At 42.5% G+C, this 24493-nt stretch overlaps 2 protein-coding genes across 5 annotated transcripts; one reads left to right on the top strand and one right to left on the bottom strand.

Moving 5' to 3' along the window:
- Nucleotides 1–413: 413 nt before the first annotated feature.
- Nucleotides 414–10634, bottom strand: DTD2 (D-aminoacyl-tRNA deacylase 2). 3 transcript variants are annotated; one of them, XM_072115388.1, is made up of 4 exons: nucleotides 10485–10634; nucleotides 6233–6361; nucleotides 4191–4260; nucleotides 414–2739 (listed from the first exon to the last, which is right to left on the bottom strand). In XM_072115388.1, the coding sequence occupies exons 2-4, from the start codon at nucleotides 6341–6343 to the stop codon at nucleotides 2414–2416; spliced, it is 507 nt and encodes a 168-aa protein (XP_071971489.1). In that variant the 5' UTR covers nucleotides 6344–6361; nucleotides 10485–10634; the 3' UTR covers nucleotides 414–2413. The 3 variants fall into 3 exon arrangements, with proteins under 3 accessions (XP_071971489.1, XP_071971487.1, XP_071971488.1); XM_072115386.1 differs by lacking the exon at nucleotides 10485–10634 and adding an exon at nucleotides 9693–9833 and having other exon boundaries at nucleotides 415–2739; XM_072115387.1 differs by lacking the exon at nucleotides 10485–10634 and adding an exon at nucleotides 9627–9773 and having other exon boundaries at nucleotides 415–2739.
- NUBPL (NUBP iron-sulfur cluster assembly factor, mitochondrial) lies at nucleotides 9824–22585 on the top strand. 2 transcript variants are annotated; one of them, XM_072115384.1, is made up of 11 exons: nucleotides 9824–9963; nucleotides 10955–11102; nucleotides 12602–12636; nucleotides 14461–14551; nucleotides 15007–15046; nucleotides 17298–17388; nucleotides 17492–17585; nucleotides 19538–19623; nucleotides 21188–21308; nucleotides 22082–22164; nucleotides 22252–22585. In XM_072115384.1, exons 1-11 carry the CDS (start codon nucleotides 9856–9858, stop codon nucleotides 22303–22305), a joined length of 951 nt encoding a protein of 316 aa, XP_071971485.1. In that variant the 5' UTR covers nucleotides 9824–9855; the 3' UTR covers nucleotides 22306–22585. The 2 variants fall into 2 exon arrangements, with proteins under 2 accessions (XP_071971485.1, XP_071971486.1); XM_072115385.1 differs by having other exon boundaries at nucleotides 9837–9963; nucleotides 10959–11102.
- The last annotated feature ends 1908 nt before the right edge of the window (nucleotides 22586–24493 follow it).

The raw sequence follows: 24493 nt of genomic DNA, 5'->3' as shown, positions 1-24493 counted from the left end.
TTGCATGGAAAACTCATCTCTATACTTCTGGTTATAGATTCAACTACCGTGTACAATATATAACACTAAAAAGAGCACAATATATCCACTACAACCAGCAGAGGGCGTCCCATAACCTAATATTACTACCGTACTTTATATCATGTATTTGCAGTTAGAAAGTCTATTTAAATATACAGAGGAGATTGTTTTCCAGTGTGCCCCTCGCGCTTACCGTGCGCGCGGCTACATAGGAAGTGAATGAGAGCCGCGCGCACGGTAAGCGCCGAGCGCGTACCTGCCTGCGCCGGCTATAAAGTTTAAAAAGTGTTTTAAACCGCGATACCGCGGTTTAAAACACTAACTAAAATAGGCTCCGGCACCAGCTCACCCTGAGCTGGTGCCCGGTATTGCCATCGGAAACCTGCCACTTCAAGTGGTAGGTTTCCTTTAAAGGGAACCTGTCAACAGGGACCTCATTTTCACTAAAGAAAGGTTGCAGAAGCTTATCTCGCCTGCAGTGCAAATCTGCCTTCTCTTAGCATTTGCATTACAATACAATTGTGTGTTTTAACTTACCTGGCTTTTGTCAGGGAGCCCTTTAACTAGTGGGGAGCATGGAGTCACAACCTGTATTTCATGAGTTGTCTCTTAAAGTGGACACCTAACAGCCAGATATTATGGAACTAAAAGTTGTTGTCCACTTTCAGCAATTAATTGATATGGTTTGTGTAGCGAAAAGTTATACAATTTTCCAATATACATTGTGAATCAGTTCCTTGAAGTTTTCTAGATCTCTGTTTCTATAGAAATCTTCTATGCTTACTTCCTTAGGAGAGAAACCGACCCCAGGTCATGTGATATCACACAGATACACAGCGCATTATATCCCGGGTCATCTGATGTCACACAGGTGCACGGCTAATTATATCCCTGGTCATGTGATGTCACAGGTGCACGGATAATTATATGCCTGGTCATGTGATGTCACACAGGTGCACGGCTAATTATATCCCTGGTCATGTGACGTCACACAGGTGCATAGCTGGCTATATCTTTGGTCATGTGATGTCACACAGGTGCATGGCTCATTATATTCCTGATTATGTGATGTCACACAGGTGCATGACTCATTATATCCCTAGTCATGTGATGTCACACAGATGCATAGCTGGTTATATCTTTGGTCATGTGATGTCACACAGATGCATAGCTGGTTATATCTTTGGTCATGTAATGTTAAACAGGTGCACGGCTTGTTATATCCCTGGTCATGTGATATCACACAGGTGCGAGCACAGCTCTAGAAGAACTGATACAGAAAGTATATCGTAAAATTGTGTAACTTTTCCTTTTCCACAAACTATATCAATTATTTGAGTGTGTTTCTGTATTGGACGAAAAAAGATCCCAAAGAACATCCCCTTTAAATTTTCATATGGTACAGGAAATTACATTTTATATTAATCACATTTTATTTTTCCTCCAATAAAACATATTGTACTTCATTTTCCAGATGTCTTCCCTGCTGCAATGTACAGATGCACCGGATAAGAAAGGTTGGACAGAAACCATGTGACATTTAACCCAATTACAGTTCAGTAAATGGCGAGATAAGAAAATGTCAGCAGAAGAGGTTTACAATAAATCTATGAAAACCGTGTTAGAAATGTAAGGAGACCAACGGTGACCAAAGTATCCAGACAGTACACTAGTATCCTGCCCTGTATAATGTATATCTTATTCTGAACTCGATTTCTATTGGTCAAATTGGGAAATTGCAATTGAAGAGCCAAATCCTTATAGATTATGAATATTTTACAATATTATATTGCCAATATAGTGGTACAGTATTAAAACCTGCCTCTTGTTCTAAAACAGCTAAGGAAGCGTCTGAAAGGTTCACGACTGCCATAGCAAGAGATATGCAACATGGCTGCTCTCTTCCAAAAACAGCTCCTCCCTTGACCATGGGTAGTGTGTGGTATTGCAATTAAACTCCATTCATTTCTAAACAGCAGAGCTGCAATACCAGCACAAACCATAATCAGGTGTGGCGCTGTCTTTGGAAGAAAGCAGCCATGTTTTTCAGCCAGCGGACAACCCCTTTAACATCGCTGCGCTGTGTTTTTACAGTGCACAAAGCTGAAGGGTTAAAGGAGTGATCCAAGATTAGAAAAACTGAACCGTTTCATTCCAAAACAATAAAGAGCGCCCCATCTACCAAAAGGCTGTGGTTGGTATTACAACTTAATCTTATTCACTTTAATGTAGCTATGCTGCAAGACCAAGTATGGCCCATTCATTTTGTAGGTCTACAGGGATCCCAGGGTTTGGAACACCAAAAACATTGTATCTATGTTAGACATAGAATTAGAATTTAGATATGTATTTACTGCTTGACTTCTTTTTTTTATATTGGGGTAGCGCAAGTTCAGAACTCCAATAAATGTGTATAGGGTCCATTGGTATCGAGCTTCAGAACTTGTCTATTTCCATAAGTTCCATAGCGAAGCACAGCTCCGGACTCTGACCACCGGGCATGGGTCTCGAGTTCCTTCTGGCACTGAGCTGTGAGATGGGCATATAACTCCATGCCCTGCTCTTTACCAGCATTTGAATGGTACTGCATGCAGCGGCCCTTTGACTTTCCCCCGAGTGTAGCCTGAGGAACAATAAGTACATCTCCCGGGAGTTCTGTGATGGACACGTGTTTTCCAGAATCCGATTCACTCAATTTCACATTTACTAGGGAGCTCACTGCAAAATATAAAAGAAAATTGGTATTGTTCAACAATCTGGAACAACATGATGAAAGTAAAAAGCATGACCGTGTCCTCGCTGTATAGTATGAGCATCAGAATCTATAGGATAGGATAGGACTAGGATGTGCAGTGTAGAGCTAAGCAAAGGCTTGTGATCCAATAATCTGAATGTCATGAATGTATGGGCATAACTTGGTTTCTGACATTTAAAGGGAGCCTGTCAGCAACTTTTGTCCTAAGCAAGTAAAGACATCACAATTCAGGTAAGGACTGCAGGTCCCTTTTGAGTTTTGCAACTTTCGATCCCTATCGCTCTGTTATGACATTGAGGTATACAAGCTGAAGACTGTCAATCAAAGTTGCTGACACATTTGTCCTTAAAGGGGTTGTCCCAAGATTTCAAGTTATCACATATCCACAGAAGAGGGGGGGTAACAAAGTGATTGGTGAGGGTCCGATATCAAGGACCCCACCGGTCACGAGAACTCGATCTGTAGCGATCCATACTGTCGTATTGTATAGGAGCATTGGAAAGTGCTAAGCAGAGGGCATCTCTGGAACTCCTATTTACTGACTATGTGAGTGCCAGAGATAGCCAAGCGCTGTGCTCAGCAATTTCTGACACTCCCATAGTATTGAATGGAGTGGCAGGACACGTGCTTGTCACGTCAGTCTACCCATTAGTGAGAAGGGGACTCCTGTTCTCTGGATGGGAGAGGGGGGTGCGGCGGCGTGCATAATTGGCAGCCCGACACACCGGACATATTGTTCCCATGCTCCGTGCTGCAATTATAAGTTTCTTTTCTAGGTGATCCCGGCGTATCAAGACCAGCGACGGAATAAAGATGAAGAGGAGCGGAGGTTAGTATTAATAGGCTTTTTAAAAAAAAAAATTTGTTTTTTAGGTGGTTGGTTTCCTTTAAGACTGCTTTTTGTGGTAAGAAATAGTAAAAAAAAACAAAAATAAAAAAAAACAAGTGCTATACTCAGCAGGCCTCAGTACCAGTCCAATTCTTAAAAAGACTAAACTAGTGTCGGGTGTTCAGTAAAAAGGTCTTGTGAAGGAGAGCCACAGTCTAGGAAAAGATTGCTATGTAACATCATAACAAATTAAAAAAAAAACTGGTACAATGTTTTTATTGGTGTGGGGGTGGGGGAGGGGGAGGGGGGTGCAGTTCAGTTCGTTATACGTCATTTGACCTTTCCGTGCCAATTCATAACGCAAAAACATAAGACGTACCGCTAACTGCTTAGCAAATACCATATATTTAGGATCTTTAGTTCTGTATTCTGTTATAGGTGTGGGAGCAGCCCCGCAGGCTGAAGACATGTATTCTTCCGTAAATTGCTTTCCATGTACGGTAAATTCACTTACATTATGGATGGATTTTAAGATTTCTTCAAAATTTAGTTTTGCATCTCGTACATATATACACAGAAACTTACCCATTTTTGGAATTAAATCTTTTGTCGCTCCTTTGAAAAAGCAGACATACATGACCATGCCCCTCTGTATCTGAAACACAAAAATGAGTATATATACGAATGTGCTTCTATCAATCTCCCTCCACCATCTCTAATCTACTTTAAAGGGGTATTCACACAAGACAAGATTGTTAAATATACACAGGATAACAAAATAACACACTCTAGTTCACGGTTATGAACAAAATGAAGCATTTCACAGATATAATCCCTACCTGCTTCTATCAGTCCTGGTGTACACAATTTTGGTTGTCCCTGGATACGGTTTTAAATCTGCTGACTATGGTCGGATTCTTCTCATGAATAGCTTCTCTGGTCTGCACACTGCAGTGCTCTCTGCCTCCTGCCCCTCCCCCCTTGCATTACAAGACCAGCTCAGACACAGGCACTTCCTGCAGGCAAGCAGCAGTGTGCGAAGACTTACTCTACAAGCTACAGACTGATGAGGTCTTAATAGCAGAGCTGACTGTGTGTTTTCTCAGGGGAGCTACTAGGAGAGGCAGGATCCCATAGTAGACTTCTGAATGGGTCCCCTTCTCACTTAAAAATATAAATATTACACCATATATACACTCTTATGCTTATTTATACACATACACTGTCATATACAGACTTGTAGCATGTATACACACAGCAGATACACATAACAAATACAGCATATATACATCACAATTATGTTATATAAATATTATGCTGTACAATGTGCAGCATAATATGTATATAATGATGCACATCCTCCATTTTTTTTTTAAATCAGAACATTTTTATTGAAATTTTCCAAAACACAAATACAACATACAACTCCCCCCACATCCTCCATTCTGTAGTGTCACGTTGGATGACAGGGCCCCCCGATACTGTGGGACTCGTAGCAGCTGCTACCACGGTAGTTACGCTTTGTGTTTTATTGATTAGGTGAGGGAGCAGAGCTCAGTGTGTCATTGTGTTTTATATCCATCTCATGACTCTGATCTCTCTCTCTTTCTATGTTTCAGATACTAGTAGAATGTTCAGAAGCTAAATAAAAGTATAGACAAACCCTGTACCCTGATAATCTAAGCACTTTGTCAGTCCACATCATCTCATTGCACAGAGGGATCATGAAGTGTCTGCTTAGAGAGTCCCTGCTCACACCTTGGAATCTTACACTGAACAGCACTGAGTGATAGGAGCTAAAACAAAAATAACACTGAGTAACAAAGTAAGGGGTTAAAAATTTGAGAATGTTCTTTCATGGGAAAACCCCTTTAATTTTTTTTTTTTGTTAGAAAGATGGATGGAAGCTCTGTAAACTGTCAGATTACATAGAAGTCTATGCAGAAAGAGAAGTAGGAGTAGTGAGTCAAAACAGCTAGATTACAAGTCATATAATGACCAGAAACAGTATAACTTCTCATGCACACAGAGTTCCAAGGGGGCCAAATACTTTGGCAAAGCACTGTATCTTTGAAGGAAATCTACCATCAAAATCCATCATGATAAAACAGCAACATTACTCATAGATCCAGGCACCGTGACTGTGGTATCTTCTTATATTTCTTATCCATGGCGTTCTTTCTCCTAAAATCAACTTTTAAATTATACTAAAAAGCTTGAAGGGCTCCAAGGGGTGTTACCAGAGCTCCCCCCCCGCCACTGTGTACGGAAACTTCAGAGAGAATACAGGCAGAGGGAGGGTAAAGTGCTGAGGAGACAGTGTAACAGCCTGTGAAACTGGAACGCCCCCAAGAGCCCTTCAGGCTCATTAGTATAATTAAAACTGATTTAGAAGGAAGGAGACCATGTATAACAACTATAAGAAGATTATGTTATGTATCTACGAGTAAGTGAACCTAGTTTATCATGCTTGAGTTTTTAAAGCTTTTTATATACAGAGAAGTGTTCTGGCTGAATGGCTCAACTTCTATGGATCTTTGATGTTGTTCGTAGTGAGGCTGTAATATAGCAAGCTGGTATATGCCAATAAAGAGTGTGCAACCCACCAACCAATACATGTAACTTACCTCCACCCATTCTGCATCAGAGTCTTCAGCCGGAGGTTTAACTTGCAACTTGGCATGTAAACACTGCTGGAGCACCACCCGGGCAGATACCTCCCTGTCTAGTGCTGCCATCTGTTACACCATGTAGAGCTGTGAAAATGACAAGTTAATGACTTCTGAATGTACATCTGGCATAAACCTGTAGGAATCATCTTATGCAATGTTGCATCATCAAGTAACTCAAGTAATGTACAGTATATGTCCAATGAATAAGACATTTTTATGGAATAGGTTCCTTTAGGTGGCAGTAGAGAACCAGCATTCTCCTCTATAGAGACCCAATTTACATCCTTACCATAGTAACCATGACTTTACGTTTTACCAGTACAGTTACGTACAGGATCTGTTCTGTAGGTTTGTTCTTAAGTTGAATTTGTATGCAAGTTGGAACTGTATATTTTATAATTGTAAGCCCAGTCAAAAACGTTTTGGTCTCTGTGACAAGTGGGTTTTAAAAAAGTTTTGTTGTCATTAGTATAGAGAAGTCGAAAAAGTATTGTCAGAGGATGTGGCGCTATTTACAGGGATATTACCCAACTCTCAAATAAAAATTGATTAAAGAATGATGATAAAAAAACTCAAATAATAATTAAGGTTTATTCGGTAAATAAAAAAATACAAAGTCTATAATAGTACAAAGGTGAAACAAAATACAGTCCTAACTAACGCGTTTCGGGCAGAGCCCTTTCTCAAAGTGTAGGACAGAACTGAAATAACATACATAAAAGGTTCATATATACACAAGGGGGGGGGGGTCAAACCAAGCATTTTAACCAATTGTAAAGTGGCCTCACAATAGAGCCAACCCTATTTAGTCTCAGCAAGTGCTGTCCTATATCACCACAACTCCCTGCGTGCTCCCAACTGCACAACTATTGGAATGTTCTATACAATACCTACTACTACAAGCACCCTCCGTACTATACTCATACAACTTTCTACTACTCTCAGCATGCTCTGCACTATACCACTACTACTCTCAGCATGATCTGCACTATACCACTACTACTCTCAGCATGATCTGCACTATACCACTACTACTCTCAGCATGATCTGCACTATACCACTACTACTCTCAGCATGCTCTGCACTATACCACTACTACTCTCAGCATGCTCTGCACTATACCACTACTACTCTCAGCATGCTCTGCACTATACAATTACTACTCTCATCATGCTCTCCACTATACCACTACTGCTCTCAGCATGTTCTATACTATACCACTACTGCTCTCAGCATGCTCTATACTATACCACTACTGCTCTCAGCATGCTCTATACTATACCACTACTGCTCTCAGCATGCTCTACACTATACCACTACTGCTCTCAGCATGCTCTACACTATACCACTACTGCTCTCAGCATGCTCTGCACTATACCACTACTGCTCTCAGCATGCTCTGCACTATACCACTACTGCTCTCAGCATGCTCTGCACTATACCACTACTACTCTCAGCATGCTCTGCACTATACCACTACTACTCTCAGCATGCTCTGCACTATACCACTACTACTCTCAGCATGCTCTGCACTATACCACTACTACTCTCAGCATGCTCTGCACTATACCACTACTGCTCTCAGCATGCTCTGCACTATACCACTACTACTCTCAGCATGATCTGCACTATACCACTACTACTCTCAGCATGCTCTGCACTATACCACTACTACTCTCAGCATGCTCTGCACTATACCACTACTACTCTCAGCATGCTCTGCACTATACCACTACTACTCTCAGCATGCTCTGCACTATACCACTACTACTCTCAGCATGCTCTGCACTATACCACTACTACTCTCAGCATGCTCTGCACTATACCACTACTACTCTCAGCATGCTCTGCACTATACCACTACTACTCTCAGCATGCTCTGCACTATACCACTACTACTCTCAGCATGCTCTGCACTATACCACTACTACTCTCAGCATGCTCTGCACTATACCACTACTACTCTCAGCATGCTCTGCACTATACCACTACTACTCTCAGCATGCTCTGCACTATACCACTACTACTCTCAGCATGCTCTGCACTATACCACTACTACTCTCAGCATGCTCTGCACTATACCACTACTACTCTCAGCATGCTCTGCACTATACCACTACTACTCTCAGCATGCTCTGCACTATACCACTACTACTCTCAGCATGCTCTGCACTATACCACTACTACTCTCAGCATGCTCTGCACTATACCACTACTACTCTCAGCATGCTCTGCACTATACCACTACTACTCTCAGCATGATCTGCACTATACCACTACTACTCTCAGCATGCTCTGCACTATACCACTACTACTCTCAGCATGCTCTGCACTATACCACTACTACTCTCAGCATGCTCTGCACTATACCACTACTACTCTCAGCATGCTCTGCACTATACCACTACTACTCTCAGCATGCTCTGCACTATACCACTACTACTCTCAGCATGCTCTGCACTATACCACTACTACTCTCAGCATGCTCTGCACTATACCACTACTACTCTCAGCATGCTCTGCACTATACCACTACTACTCTCAGCATGCTCTGCACTATACCACTACTACTCTCAGCATGCTCTGCACTATACCACTACTACTCTCAGCATGCTCTGCACTATACCACTACTACTCTCAGCATGCTCTGCACTATACCACTACTACTCTCAGCATGCTCTGCACTATACCACTACTACTCTCAGAATGCTCTGCACTATACCACTACTACTCTCAGCATGCTCTGCACTATACCACTACTACTCTCAGAATGCTCTGCACTATACCACTACTACTCTCAGCATGCTCTACACTATACCACTACTACTCTCAGCATGCTCTGCACTATACCCCTACTACTCTCAGAATGCTCTGCACTATACCCCTACTACTCTCAGAATGCTCTGCACTATACCACTACTACTCTCAGCATGCTCTGCACTATACCACTACTACTCTCAGCATGCTCTGCACTATACCACTACTACTCTCAGCATGCTCTGCACTATACCACTACTACTCTCAGCATGCTCTGCACTATACCACTACTACTCTCAGCATGCTCTGCACTATACCACTACTACTCTCAGCATGCTCTGCACTATACCACTACTACTCTCAGCATGCTCTGCACTATACCACTACTACTCTCAGCATGCTCTACACTATACCACTACTACTCTCAGCATGCTCTACACTATACCACTACTACTCTCAGCATGCTCTACACTATACCACTACTACTCTCAGTATGCTCTATTCAAGGATATGCTGTAGAATACCACTACTACTCTCAGCATTCTCTATACTATACAGCTTCAACTCTCAATATGCTCTGATCCGTGGTTACCTAAATCATACTACCATACTAGCAGTACACGTCAGTGTTATCCAGCAGTCTGTAGCCGGTGACTACCTGTCACTCCCCTGGCTGCAGCCGCCTGCAGTCACCATACAACGTCCACTTCCTTCTACAGTCACGGGGAGGCGTGGAACGCAGACTGCTGCTGGAACGCACACTTCCGGCATTGTTCTCCCTGGGCTGAGCGGAGGAGAGCACCCGTTGCTAGGTGACAGTAATGGCGGCCGCCAGGGGCCTACTAGTGACTGGCTTGAATGCTCTGCGGGTCGGGACGTGTCTGCAGGGGGCGCGGCGAGGTTGTGTCCCAGCAAGGAGCTACAGCTCGGTGGGTGTATGGCAGTGACCTTGTACCTGGGGTGACCACGTGTCTGTGTGTCATAACTACTATTGCATTGGTTATGAGGTATTGCAGTGTGACCCCTACTAATAATCTTTAATAATGTGTTGTTATAATTTGTTAGCCTCCATGCTGCAGTGGTGGTCACGTGCCTTGTGTACCCCAAAATCAGCCATGTTATAGGGAATCTGAGATCCCCTGTGCCATCTCCCACTTTTAGGGTGATGCCACACTTGGTGTTTTGGACCAATTTTTGGTCCGTTTTTAAGCAGTCCGTCCAAAATGGCATCCGTCGTTGACAGATTTTACCAATTATCTTAATTAAAACTGGTCAAAAACTGATGCGTTTTTGGACAGACCACTTAAAAACGGACCAAAAACAGGTTCAAAACGCCACGTGTGCCATCACCCTTTTCCTGTGGGCCCCCATCATCTCCCCTTCTTATTGTTGCCCCTCTTCTCCTTTTCTTGTTTCAGCATAATTAAAATAATAGGCACCAGATACTCACCTGTCTCTGTTCCCCAGCAGCTCTCCTCTTCTTGCTCTGCTTCTCCTGTGTGCAGTGATGCCAGCAGACATGATGATGTCATCACATTGTGGCTGCCATCTTTTGCTGCGGCAGACGGACAGCAAAAAGCCCAGTGTCACTGGACACTACACTGGAGCCAAATGTCTTTCAGTCCAACCCTGTCCATTTCCCTACTTGTATGTGTGTGAATCCCATCCACAATGCTGGCACTGTAAATATCTACTGGTTAGTCTCTGTGACTCCACTATGTGTAACACACAGCGATTCCGTAGTGCGTATCAGAACTTCTTTGACTGGCAAAGCGATGGACACCAGAACCGATTACAAGAGGATCACATTATAGCCAGTGGGATCTTTTAGTCTTCATTGGTGTCTTTGACAGTAGAAGAAATTGGCCCCAGGTTTATTATTTTACTTGTTATGATTAAATTCTATCATTTCTCTTTAAGGCAGCTGGATCTCATGAAGATAAGCTGAAGAGCAGGCAGGCCGAGATGATGGCACGTGGTTTACCAAAGCAGAAGCCGATTCCTGGGGTTAAGCATGTCGTAGTGGTTGCATCTGGAAAAGGAGGGGTGGGCAAATCAACCACTGCAGGTATAGTAGACACGACACTGCTACCTATCAATGTAGGATAAGACTGACACAAATGCACTTGACCTGACAGTTTGTCTGACAGACAGGGAGTCATTACATCATATCACATTGCAGTATGATGCAAGGACTACTCTCCACTGCACTGTATTCGGTCCATAGGATCGGGCGAGCACAGTCGGCTGTGTGAATCTGAGATGATCCATACTATATCCATATTATAACCTACTGCCCAACTCATTGGGTGGGGTCCACTAGAGAAGATAGAGAGGGACTTAAAGGGCATCTACCAATAGGTTATAGGACTGTTTGCAAATGAGCCTGAGTGTGGCCTTCAAAGTTGTTAATGGAGCGTGGAGCCCCTCAAGCTCATTTGCATACAATCCTTCATCCTTTTGGTAGATGTCCTTTAAGACTTGGGTACATACATATTTGTCTCTATGCTTTATATCTTCGCATCAACTCTCGGAGAAGTTGCTCAGCCGTAGTCGATTAGAAAATTGAAAAGCATTACTCGCCCCATAGATCGACTCTACGCTTCTCCTACAGTGCTTGTGTAGTCTCTGCATTTAGTCTCTGCTCCTGTTCTTTGTAAATGCTGATTTGGCTATCCAGGGGGTACAGCAGTTACCAATCTCAGCTAGTGTTTGAGAAAGCATTTTAAAGGATGTAGTTACCAGTGGGAACCTGGAAATCATTGGAATATGAGTATCGTTACAGTGCTTAAAAAGGTTCCCACAGGTATCTACACCTCATAATATCTTTCCATGGCCACCTAGTTCCCATAGTCCCATCAGGTAGGGTATGAAATGTAATTTCTAGAATTCCCTCTTTTATGTGAAATCTCACCCATTTTCCTATAAAACAAATCACCCCAAAGTCATAGGAAAATGAACAGAGAAGTGTCATATTTGCCTAAGATGAGTTAAGCTAAGGCTGGTGCCATACGTGCAGCTTTGTTTGCGTTTGCAAAAGCAGACAAAGTGGTGCGTGTGGCACCAGCCTAAGAGGCTGCAGGGGTAGTGTCACTGCAGAAACCTATATGTTTAGTTCTATAGCACTTAGAAACATGCTATGAAATGTGCCATTTTAAAGATCTATTAGATGGCATCATGTTTGTGGTTCTCTGATCTAAATAACCACCTGTATCTGCGGTTCTGTAGCTCAAAGAATCACAAGCCTCATGTTATCTGAAAGATTCTTCTCTTCGATATGACACCATATGCTATAGAATCGCAGATAAGGGTTTCAAAAGTGACACTCTCCCTGCAGCCGCTAAACATGACTCATCTCAGAAAAAATTACTCTTCTCAGATCATTTTCACATGACTTAGAAGTTGATTTTTTTCACATTATAAGGGAATTCTGGAAAGGACATTTCATACCCTACCTTAAGGGGGTTAGTAGTTTAATGGGTTAAAATTCAGCAACAAGTTCTCTTTAATCTATTTAATTTGCCTTCATTTTGCTGTCATCCTTACTGATCCTTTTTTCTCAAACAGTCAACCTGGCATTGGGACTTGCAGCAAGTGATCACGTAAGTAAATATCTAGCAGATCTCCTTACCCGATAGCAGAGTATGTGGTCATAAAATAATGATATTATTGATTTCTGTCATTGGACTTCAGACCCTAAGCTTCCTTTTACTTCATGCGGATTGGTAGCATGAAACCTTTGTGGTTTTTTCGCTTATTTCTCGCTCTTCACCTTCAAAAATCCATAACTTTTTCATTTTTCCGTGTATAGACCTGTGTGAGGGCTTATTTTGTGCGTAACAAATGTGTTCATTGCTACCATTTTGAGGACTGTGCGACATTTTGATCACTTTTTATTACATTTTTTATGTCATGTAGAACGGTGTAAAAGTCACATTTAGGACATTTTCCCGCCATTTCCAGTTTTGGAAGTCACCGTCGTCCAATAACCATTTTGCTCGATCGGGCATTTTGGGATGCGGCGATACCTAATGTGTTTGTGATTTTTACTGTTTATTATGTTTTATATCAGTTCTAGGGAAAGGGGGGTGATTAGAATTTTTTATATTTTATTGATTTTTTTACATTTTTTAAACCTTTTTTCTTTTCTTTTCACTATTTCTTAGACCCTCTAGGGTACATTAACCCTAGATGGTCTGATCGTTCCTACCATATACTGCAATGCTACTGTATTGCAGTATATGGCGTTTTTGCAACGAATCTGCACTAACCATGCAGCCTCACGGAGACCCGAGGCTGTCATGGTATCCGCCGCAGAGCGCAAAGGTTTTAAAAGGTGGCTTGATAGCAAGTTAAGACCTATGCAGTGTGTAGGTTGTAGCCTGCCGATCTGTGGGGGTTCAACTCCTTTCTACTTTGTATGAAGTGCATTGATAACGAGCGCTGTGTTATGTCCATTACTTCCATGTGCGACTCGTTTTTCTCTGAATCATTGTGGGTTCCAGCACTTACATCCCTGCTATTCAGCAAGTTATGACCTATCCTGCTATCATGGCACAACCCCTTTAATACCTGCATATTTGCTAAAAAATGTCCATTTTGGTGCATTCAAATGTGCAGTTTTTCAGATGCAGTTTTTAATGTTCAAACCAGGAGTGGGGTATAAAAAGAGAATCAGCTTCTCTCAATGATAACATGCTCACCCCTTATGATCCACACCTGCTTTTGGCTTCAAAAACTGCATGTGAAAAGCTGAGGGTGCGTTCACACGTTGCAGTTAAAACTGCATCTCAATCAGCTTTGAGGTGGTTTGAGGTGCAGTTTTGTCAATTGAAAAGGTGAAAGACATGAACTGAACAAGTGAATGACATTTGTGGAGAAGGTTTCCCCTTCACAATCAAATTCACTCGTTCAGTTCATGTCTTTCACCTGTTCAATTGACAAAACTTTACCTAAAACCACCTCAAAGCTGATTGCGATGCAGTTTTAACTGCAACGTCTGAACGCACCCTGAACTTGTGAATGCACCCTTTGGATCACCCGTATGCCCATATGACATTGATTTCCCATCCATATGTTTTATACATTTATAAAAACAGAGGTGTAGCCTCCTGTGAAGGTCACATGACTGCAAAAATGCATTTTACAGTACAACCCTAAGCATACCGCTCACAAATAGCGTCCACGAGTTTTTCACGGTTTATCATAGACTTGCATGTTTTGTTTAAAAAGTGGGAAAAAATATGATAGTTCTTAGACATTAATCCATGTAAGACACTTATCCACAAGATGAGGATCTGGGGGTCCAAATGTGATGCAGAATGCGCATCTTCCATCTCTAGTGCTCGGCCCACTCCCATGGAATTTTTGGGACAGATAGTTGTCTTAACCTATTAAAGATATTGCTGTTTTATACTATTATACAGGTAAAAGCTGTAGGTCTCCTAGATGCTGATGTCTATGGACCATCTATTCCCCGAATGATGAATCTAAAAGGAAATCCAGAGGTGTCAGACAGTAAGTGATGTCTTCTCAAGAATTGTAACTCTTTCCCTTATATACTCTGTTCTTTTACAGAGCTTGGAGTGTCACATATGGACTATACCTACATTTTCAGCTTGTGCTATATCTATCCCAGGCCATGACTATGCGGGCATTCACATTGTCCTGGCTCCAGCACGGTGGATGGATTTAGCCTGGCGGTTCTTGGTTTATTTGAGTATCAGGGTACATGGCTCAGGAAAGCTGAGACCCAGTGGACTGTAGCACAGTTAAAAACCTATTGGGTTACAAATCCTCAAGTCCTACGTTCCACAATTCAGGGTTTAAAAAGGTACAAAATAACTTTTTCATCCCTGTATAACAAAGAAAAAAAGGTCTTCTCAAAAATCTCAATGAGTAAATCTGATGGAAATTGGGTCATTGCAGACAGACTTAAAACATTTTTCCCATTTTGTTTTCTGTTTCTACAGGAAATTTGATGATTCCTCTCGTCAATTATGGAATTCAATGGTAAGTGGTGTTTAAGACAGATAAGAATAAAATAATATTCAGCTTATTGAACTATTGTTTCCGTATGTGAGAGATCACTCTGTAAATGACGGATTTTAGGCTCTGATTCTGTAGGGGACATTTATCATTTGTCGCCTCTCGTGCACCCGCCGTGATAAAGTCTCTACACCTCCAAAGCTACTGGATACTGCCTGGTGTAGAATTGTGCTGCAGCCGTCAAACCTTTTATTTACGCCTGTCACAGAATTGCGTTGCAGCCGTCAAACATTTGCTCATTTACTCCCCTCTATACATGAAGACAGCGTAAAGGGCAGAATAACCACAATGGTTGATTTGCACGGCATTGCGATTATTTCAGGGCTTGCACGCCACAAAACTGTCCGCAAGGTCTGATAAGTGCCCTCCCCCCATCTCTTTAACCACATAACAAACTGTGTAGTAATAGTATCGAATAGACAGTAGGTGCCATACAATTTGGATGTAGCGGCCACACTTTGAATGTATAGCCAGCTTCAATGGTCTGAACACAGATTTACAGAAGATACACTACAATGCTTGGTAAATCCACTTTATATAGTCATATGTGTGTATGTATGTGTATATATATATACTGTGATTAGTACTAAATGTACTAATGTGGTAACTGGATCCTTTCTGTGCTCTTTGTGCTCAATTCTCATGTGACACTACCGAGTACATCTTATTGTGTATCACAACATGTTTTTGTAGCTATATATCTATATCCTTAAAGGGTCGTATACCAAATATCCTGGAGTATAAGTCGAGGCCCCTAATTTTACCACAAATAACTGGGAAAACTTATTGACTTGAGTATAAGCCTAGGGTGAAAAATGCATTGGTTACAACCTCCCCCTGTAATGAAACGCCCTGCAGAAAGCCCCCAAATAATGAAATGCCTTTCAGCCCCCCTAATGAAATGCCTTTCAGCCCCCCTAATGAAATGCCTTTCAGCCCCCCTAATGAAATGCCTTGCAGCCCCCCTAATGAAATGCCTTGCAGCCTCCTATTAATGAAATGCCTTGCAGCCCCCCTAAAGAGATGCCCTGCTGCCCCCCAAATAAGTAAATTCCCTGCAGCTCTGCAGTGTATAAAAATGAATAAACTTACATACTCACCTTCCGATGCTCCTCGTGGCTCCTCTTCCTTGTTCTCTCGTCGATGCACACTATGGCGCGCCGTTGGTGACATCCTATTGTGCGCCGGCGGGCAAAGCGCATGGACATGTCTCGGCCCCCTCTGCTATGAGTGAAGAGAAGAAGGAAGAGGAGCCGCAGGGAGAATTGGAAGGTGAGTATGTAGTTTATTTGTTTATACACTCATGTATAAGCCAAGGTGGGGTTTTTCAGCACATTTTTTTTTGCTGAAAAACTTGGCTTATGCACAAGTATATCAGGTATTTTTTTGTAATTGATCTGAAGTAGTGTAGAATAATCAATAATTTATACTCACCTCTGCCATTGCCACTCCCCATCACCACTAGCTTCTGTTGGTATACAGAGGCTCAGCGGGCACATAGCGCCAACTCCGTGCTCCCGCTATACCCTATATTAGGCTGTAGCCAATGCGAGATGTCATGTGACTTCACGGCTGAACGTCTGTATACCAACATAGGCTTATAGTGACAGGCGTAGCCATTCTGGATCAGATGTAAGTACTGAGGTAAGTATATGTTTTATATTATTTCACTCGACCCTTACGTATACTCGCATGTGTTCTCCAAAGGTAGAGAGAACTAGCTGCAGTTAGACACCTCTGAGAATGAAGGATTGGGCATGTATTTATCCAGCTGCTCAATCCTTTGCTTGGGGGAGGAGGAATCAGGACAGTGGTATATATATCCCGTAAATTCAGCTTGTTGCAAAAAGATGTAAGGCCAGAGTAATGTACATGTCATGACCCTGTAAGTACAAATCCACGTGTTAGAGTAAGGGGCTTTATTCCCTTTTTAATCAGTATGTAGAGTCATCTGGCCTTCCCCACGTAACATTGTGACTTTACCATAAACATATACAGAATACCATTTCATTTGTGAATAAACACAATGATTCATTGCATCCAATAAGAGCACAATAAATCATCCCCACACATTTGCCCGAACAGATGCCCTCGATATGATCTTATCACAAGCAAGTACACAAACTGAGTCATGATTTATCGCTATACACACAAAGACTGACTCACGAGCCTGATGCCTGTTCATTCGGCTGTCCCTTCTGTGTCTTCCTGCCAGCATGTCCATGGGTTTCCTGGTGGAAGAGACCGCCCCCGTCGTATGGAGAGGGTTGATGGTCATGTCTGCAATTGAGCGATTACTAAGGCAGGTGGGTCAATGAACATATGTCACCACTATAGCTACCGTCATTGATGCACAATACTGCTGTGAAGGTTTCTTCTGTGTAGTAATATATCTATGTCTCTGAGCAGGTAGATTGGGGAGAGTTGGATTACCTGGTTATAGATATGCCACCGGGAACTGGAGACGTGCAGCTGTCCATCTCTCAGAACATCCCCGTCTCTGGTAGGGTTAAACATATTCTAGAATCCCAGCGGATGTACAGTCTTTCAATTTTAACTGTCTGGCGGATCAGGTTTGTCGCTAGCGGCCACCAATACATCTTTTTTTAGCTTGGTGGGCTACTTAGAAGAGCTTTGTAATCCTTTAGGTTCCACTTTATGTATTGACCCTGGCCCCAAAGTGGATTACAGAAGGAGGAGGGTCCCTAAGTCAACCCTTTGGCACCACTATGATACGATTGAGGGTTCTGCCTTGAATTTGAACTTATAGGCCGAACCAAAAGCAGGATGGTTTCGGCTTCATACTGATAAGAACAGTCCATCGCTCTACACAAGTAGAGTCGTTTAATATGAAAGCGATCAGTCTCATGTCATAATCCCTTGATTTCACCAGAACAGGAGTTGCCTGGGAGTAGGGTTTTTTTTTTTAATGAGATTAAAGGAAATCTACCATTTCTAAATAGTCATTGTGACCCAAACATACCTATAGTTAGGGGTAGTTTAGCGGATGCTGGAGGTGGTTTTCATATGGCACAGAAATCCTTAGTTTCGTCCAAAAATCGATTTATATACTAGCCAGATGAACCCATTCCGTGCTCCTGGGCCCCTGACACAGTTCTCTCGGTGCTTGGTCACTTGCATAACAATGCACGCTCCTTGTGTGCTTGTAAGTTCTCCCCTGACTTCCCTCTGTCTAGTGTATAAATTGATTTTTGGACAAAACTAAGGATTTCTGTGCCATATCAAGACCACCTCCAGCGTTAGTTCATCTACCCCTAAGTACAGGTATGTTTGGGTCAGAATGACCATTTTAAAATGGTAGATTTCCTTTAAGGGGTGTGAAAGTGATGAAAAAGCAAGGGGAGTTGTAACAATGAAGCACAATGCCTCCCATCATCACTGGTGTATACAGAGGGTCAGTTGATATGACACCGCCAATGAGTCTCGGTTCACATACAATGACTAGTGGTGACAGGAGGCGACACGCTTTATTGTTACTAGTCCCCTTCTTAGTAGCGTTTGTCTGCAAACAGTTTATTGAGATTTTACTCTCTCCAATTTCATTTTAAGCATTAGGTTTAAAAAAAAAATTAATTTTAAAGTGGTCAGTGATATGTGAAAATTGTCATGTGGGCGGTCCCAGATTCAGGAGTAGTCATGCACCTGATATCTGGCACACGTGAAGTGAGGTGCAGTGGTCTCGACTTCATCTGTACATACACTGAATACCAGTTTGAGGGCTGATATGTGGGTAATTGGGCAAGAAGACTTATACAGGAACATGGGGCATCCTTAGAATGCCCACGGGGTGACTCCAAGTGTTGTAACAATACATTATAGAACAAATTATGCATTGTGGCTGTATAGGTGCAGAAATAAGCAGCTGACAGATTCCAGTGGCGCATCTGATCTTCATTGGATTATTTAGGAAAATTTTCAACCTGCAGTATTTTTCGGACTATAAGGCACACCATCAATAAATGTCTGCTAAAATGTCTAGGTTCATATGTAAGGCGCACTGGAGTAAAGGCGCACCTGATTATAAGGATGAATGACCAGCAGGTGGCAGACCTGTGCACAGTTCAAGGCAGCTGTTGTCTGTCAGTACAGTTCATATATAAGGCGCACTGGACTTTAAGGCGCACCATTGATTTCTGAGGATTTTTTTGTGCGCCTTATAGTCCGAAAAATACGGTACCTTTTTTTTCTATAATTTCAGTTTCTCTCTCTCTTTTTTTTTTTCTTTTTACTGATGTGTTATATCAGAACCGTGGACATTGCACTGCCATGTGTGATCGTTCACGTCTCACTTCGGCACATATGTAGTTAATCAGCGTCTTCCCCACCCCTGGCCCATAGTGTTGGTCACTCCATGTTCTCGGCAGGAGGCGGTGGGAGCAGTCTTCTTCCAGGCAGTGAGTGGGAGCAGAGTAACGCAATGATTCATCTTCCCAGGGGCTGTGATAGTCTCAACTCCCCAGGACATCGCATTGCTGGATGCTCGCAGAGGGGCTGAAATGTTTCACAAAGTCAACGTTCCTGTAAGTTCCAGTTCTGCTTTGCCTTTCCTTGTCTTGGAGAAAGATAAATGATGGATTTTCAGTGGATTGATTCTAAATACTCACATGCACAATTTTCCTACAGTACCTTAATAGAATAAAAATGCCAAATATTTTAGCAATTGTGTAATAATATTGCATCAACACCTGAATTAAATTAAATTAATTTATTTCTAAATATCTTTTTTTTTTAATAAATTGACAACAGGGAGGGGTCATTACATGGACACGCCATATCAAAGTTGAAATCTGTGTAGGGACACACTCATTTGACAAGTTTAAAGGGAATCCGTCATAAGTTTTTATAATACTAGACTGCAGACAGTGTTGGCTATAATTCAGGGTGATCTGTCAAAACTTTTATGGGTATAGTAAGTACCAGCAGGACAGTGAAAAGTGACGTTATAATCCTGGTTTTCAGCTCCTTCAAGGGCTCTGGGTGAGCCTTTCAGCCTGAAGAGCTTTCTCCTCTTTGCAATGAACTGTTCCACAGCTCCTCCCCTTTGATCTGAATGGCTGATGTAAGTATCCAACCAAAATCCTGATACAAATCCTACTTGTAGCAGAGGAGAGGGGTCATGGGACAGCACAGTGCAGAGTGTGGAAAGCTCTTCAGGCTGAAAGATCCCCACCCAGAGTCCACATAATTACCTGGGGTCATGGAACCTGCTTCGGCCAATCAGTGACCTCCTCAAGCCAAAGTAGGGGACTTATATTGTATGCAGCTATTGATTGGGAGAAGTGGGTCCAGTAACTAATTAACCTTTACGTCAAGCCAACTCGACACAGCAACCAGGAACTTGAGCAGGGTAAAATTTTAATATTATTTTTAATCCCTGTTCCAGCCATCATGTGGTTATTCCAGCATTCTTTTTTTGTCACTATCTTCACATTCAAGTTTATCAATCTGCCATATATATACGTTTCTTCGGTTAGATGTAATTAAAAAAAAATGTACTTGTGTGAAGATAATTTCCCATAAATGTAGTGATATGGTCCCTTGGAAACAAGACTGTGTCCTTGGATACGACCACCTCTGCTGAGTGATTGCACAAAGAAACAAAAGGTTTTTGTATATGAAATGTTCAGGAGTTACTGCAGGTCCTACAGCCGTTTTGTGGTAATGAACGCTGAAGCCAGGTGGTCAGGCAGAGCTCAGTAGCGCATGTCTGGCCACCGCTGCCAAAATGTGAGGTGGTTGTATCTGAGGAAGCTATCGGACAACATGGCCACATTTATGAGAAATTATCTTCAAACAATTGACAAAATGTTTACATATGGCAAATTAATTAAATGAAATTTTAATGTCCAGATGGGAATACCCCTTTAAGTACAATGCCCTGGTGTTTTTGTTGTTGGTTTTTTTTTTGTTTTTTTTTTTTGCATCAGTCTCCAAATTGACATTATAGACAGGGCATAAAGGGTTACACAGTGGAAGATAAAGATATAAAAGTGATATGATACTTTCCCTATAATACAGCTTATGATGAAGGATGGAGTTATGCTAACTGTATTGATGTAAATGCCCTGCTTTCTTTTTCCTTAGGTGCTGGGACTTGTACAGAACATGAGTGTTTTTCGCTGTCCAAAATGTGACCACCAGACCCATATCTTTGGTGAAGATGGGGCAAAGCAACTTGCTGCTACTATGGGACTTGATATTTTGGGTACAAAGAATATATGTTATTAAAGATATTTTTAAGTGAGGGTCTCCATACCCCTCTGCAAGAGTTGTGGAGTGAATTCCAAATTGGTGATCGATCAGTTAATCCAGTACTGGGATAAGAACTATATCACAAATCACTCGGGTCTGTGTCTTGTGATATAGCTCTCACATATCTTAAAAGCAACCGCTAGTGCTTTCTTCCCGGGTTTGCCATGTGTGGGCGGGGTAATCCAGACTCTGACTGTCAATCACTGTGTGTAGGCGGGGTAATCCAGACTCTGATTGTCAATCTCTATCTGTGGGCGGAATAATCCAGACGCTGACTGGCAATAACTGTGTGTGGGCGGGGTAATTATGACTCTCACTGTCGATCACTGTGTGTGGGCAGGGTAATCAGGACTATTACTGTCTCTCCTAATCGGATTTAATCTGCTTTATTTGGATATCATGTGCCGTTGTTTGTGGCTCTTAGGAGAGCTATAGGTTAGCCCCGCTCCCCCTGATGATGCTCATAGGAAATTAATGGTGGCACTGCAGATTCCAGTAAAGAATAGGATATATATGTTCTATAAATTGCAGTGCGGCCGGTCGGGACATACATTCGCTAGGCCTCACCGCACCTTTAATATCCACAATAAAATCATTGGATTTGGGTGCTGTGCCAATTCACAGTTCCCAAGTCCTATGCATGAGATGAGGCAGTAGGGCTTTTATTTGACTGTGCGTTTGTGCAAGTATTCCATATACATTGTATGCTTTCTTATGTGTACACAGGTGACATCCCTCTGCATATTAATATTAGGGAAACCTGCGACTTGGGCAAGCCAGTAGTTGTGTCCAACCCAGAGAGCAGTGAGGTAAGTGTTCCTGTAGAACCAGTAAAGCTGATATCATTTATGTGCATCTTATTTCTGGATTTTCTGGTTGTCTTTTACTTATTACAGGCCAAAGCCTATGTGGCAATAGCACTAGAAATTATAAAAAGAATCTCCAAATGATGGTCGTTCATATTAGATCTTCAATGTGAAAACTGCAATGAAGTAAGAGATCTCTGGCACCGAGGGGTAGGCGTCTGTAGAAGGTGAAGTCCCAGACAAGAAATGAACATACAAGAAGGTGTGGACACAGGAGTGAGCTCATACTGGTTTTAGGAGTAAAAGACCCACCTATACACACTGTATTTATATTTATCTTTTTTTATCAGTTATTTGCCCAAATTTAAATGTATAATATAAAAAAAATGATGGATTTCTTCCTATAAAAACAAATATAATACTTGTTTCTGTCTTCAGAATATGCAGACTCTAAAAAACAATGGTAGGTAATGAACCGACCACGGTGAAACTTTTCACACTGTTATCGATTACCATCTCATTCAGACCAGATTTTCTCCTAGAGATGATCCCATCCCGACCTGATCTCCTCATGGAGGTGACATAATTCAGACTGGATCTCCTCTTAGATTAGACCTCATCCTCCCCTGATCTCCTCTTAGAAATGATGTAATACCCACCAGATCTCCCCTGTAGATGACCTCACCCCCATCAGTTCTCCTCCTGAAGATGATGTCACTCCCACCAGATCGGCCCTTGGAGATGACATCGCCCCCATCAGATCTCCTCCTGCAGATGATGTCACCCCCTCACCGAATCTCCCCTGGAAATGACATCTCCCCCATCAGATCTCCTCCTGAAGATGATGTTACTCCCACCAGATCTCCCCCTGATGATAATGTGCCCCCCCCCCCCCCCCCCATCAGATCTTCTCCTGAAAATGATGTCACTTCCACCAGATCTCCCCCTGGAGATAATGCCCCCCCCCCATCAGATTTCCTCCTAAAGATGATGTCACTCCCACCAGATCTCCCCTTGGAGATGACATCGCCCCCATCAGATCTCCTCCTGCAGATGTCACCCCCCACCGAATCTCCCCCTGGAAATGACATCGCCCCCATCAGATCTCCTCCTGAAGATGATGTTACTCCCACCAGATCTCCCCCTGTAGATGACCTCACCCCCATCAGATCTCCTCCTGAAGATGATGTCACTTCCACCAGATCTCCCCCTGATGATAATGTCGCCCCCCCCCCCCCCCCCCCATCAGATCTTCTCCTGAAAATGATGTCACTTCCACCAGATCTCCCCCTGGAGATAATGCCCCCCCCCCATCAGATTTCCTCCTAAAGATGATGTTATTCCCACCAGATCTCCCCCTGGAGATGACATCGCCCCCATTAGATCTCCTGAAGATGATGTCACCCCCACTGAATATCCCCCTGGAGATGAAGTCGCCCCCATCAGATCTCCTCCTAAAGATGATGTTACTCCCACCGGATCTCCCCCTGGAGATGACGTGCCCCCCCCCCCCCCCATCAGATCTCCTCCTAAAGATGATGTTTCTCCCACCAGATCCCACGTTGCACTCCCCCCACACGGATCTCCCCCTGGAGATGACATGCCCCCCCCACCCCCACCCGATCTACCCCTGGAGATGACCTCCCTGTGATCAGATCTCCTGTTACAGATTTTTATGTCCACCATATATTATACCTACTGACCTTCTCTTTAACAGGGCAAACCCTTAAATGAGAACTTTTCACTGCAATTTTAGGTGGTCGTCTCAAAGAGGCTTTAGAATATAGTGTTTTGTTTAGATTTTTATGCAGTTTTTTGCGGCCATGTTGTTGCAGTTCAGTTCCCTACTTGATAAGGTTATATATAATGTACATGTAAGTCTCTTATATACAATGTGGGGGAGAACCATAAAAGAAATGAAGCATAACTTATCCAATAAGATTCTGTTTTTCTTTTGTAAAAGTATAAAAATGCTCGTAAAAACTGTTTCATTAGCATAGCTCAGATTTTTACAGTTTTGGAAACATTGGGACAGATTTAGTAATCTTAAGATTTATATTAGACTGGCCCTGAAGACTGAGCTGCAGCACCAGGCACAATCCGTCAAGATAAGTGCGATGTTTCTGGGTGAAAACAAGACTCATCCAAATTTAAAGGGGCAAAGGTAAAAATTTTTGATGAAGAGGAAATGTCGCGACCATCCCAAATTCTCTAATCGACTTCACTCAACTCCGATATTTTTTTTTATTCCCTGGCATTCCCAAGAAATCAATAGGGCTCATTTACTTAGCGGTCGCACACTGCACTTTGGTTGGGCTGTGTTCGTTCTTCA

This window comes from Engystomops pustulosus, chromosome 7, assembly GCF_040894005.1.
Source record: "Engystomops pustulosus chromosome 7, aEngPut4.maternal, whole genome shotgun sequence".
NCBI classification, from domain to species: Eukaryota; Metazoa; Chordata; class Amphibia; order Anura; family Leptodactylidae; genus Engystomops; species Engystomops pustulosus.
Note: the sequence above shows the minus strand (reverse complement) of the source record. Positions and strands in the feature narration are given on the sequence as shown.

What these genes read in the sequence shown, in the direction of transcription:
- DTD2 (XM_072115388.1), bottom strand. Translation starts at nt 6,343, where the DNA reads ATGGCAGCACTAGACAGGGAGGTATCTGCCCGGGTGGTGCTCCAGCAG. An exon ending in CTGATGCAGAATGGGTGGAG is followed by an intron (nt 4,261 to 6,232) that starts GTAAGTTACATG and finishes TTTGTGTTTCAG; the next exon opens with ATACAGAGGGGCATGGTCAT. An exon ending in AGATTTAATTCCAAAAATGG is followed by an intron (nt 2,740 to 4,190) that starts GTAAGTTTCTGT and finishes TATATTTTGCAG; the next exon opens with TGAGCTCCCTAGTAAATGTG.
- NUBPL (XM_072115384.1), top strand. Translation starts at nt 9,856, where the DNA reads ATGGCGGCCGCCAGGGGCCTACTAGTGACTGGCTTGAATGCTCTGCGG. An exon ending in CAGCAAGGAGCTACAGCTCG is followed by an intron (nt 9,964 to 10,954) that starts GTGGGTGTATGG and finishes TTTCTCTTTAAG; the next exon opens with GCAGCTGGATCTCATGAAGA. An exon ending in TTGAGCGATTACTAAGGCAG is followed by an intron (nt 17,389 to 17,491) that starts GTGGGTCAATGA and finishes GTCTCTGAGCAG; the next exon opens with GTAGATTGGGGAGAGTTGGA.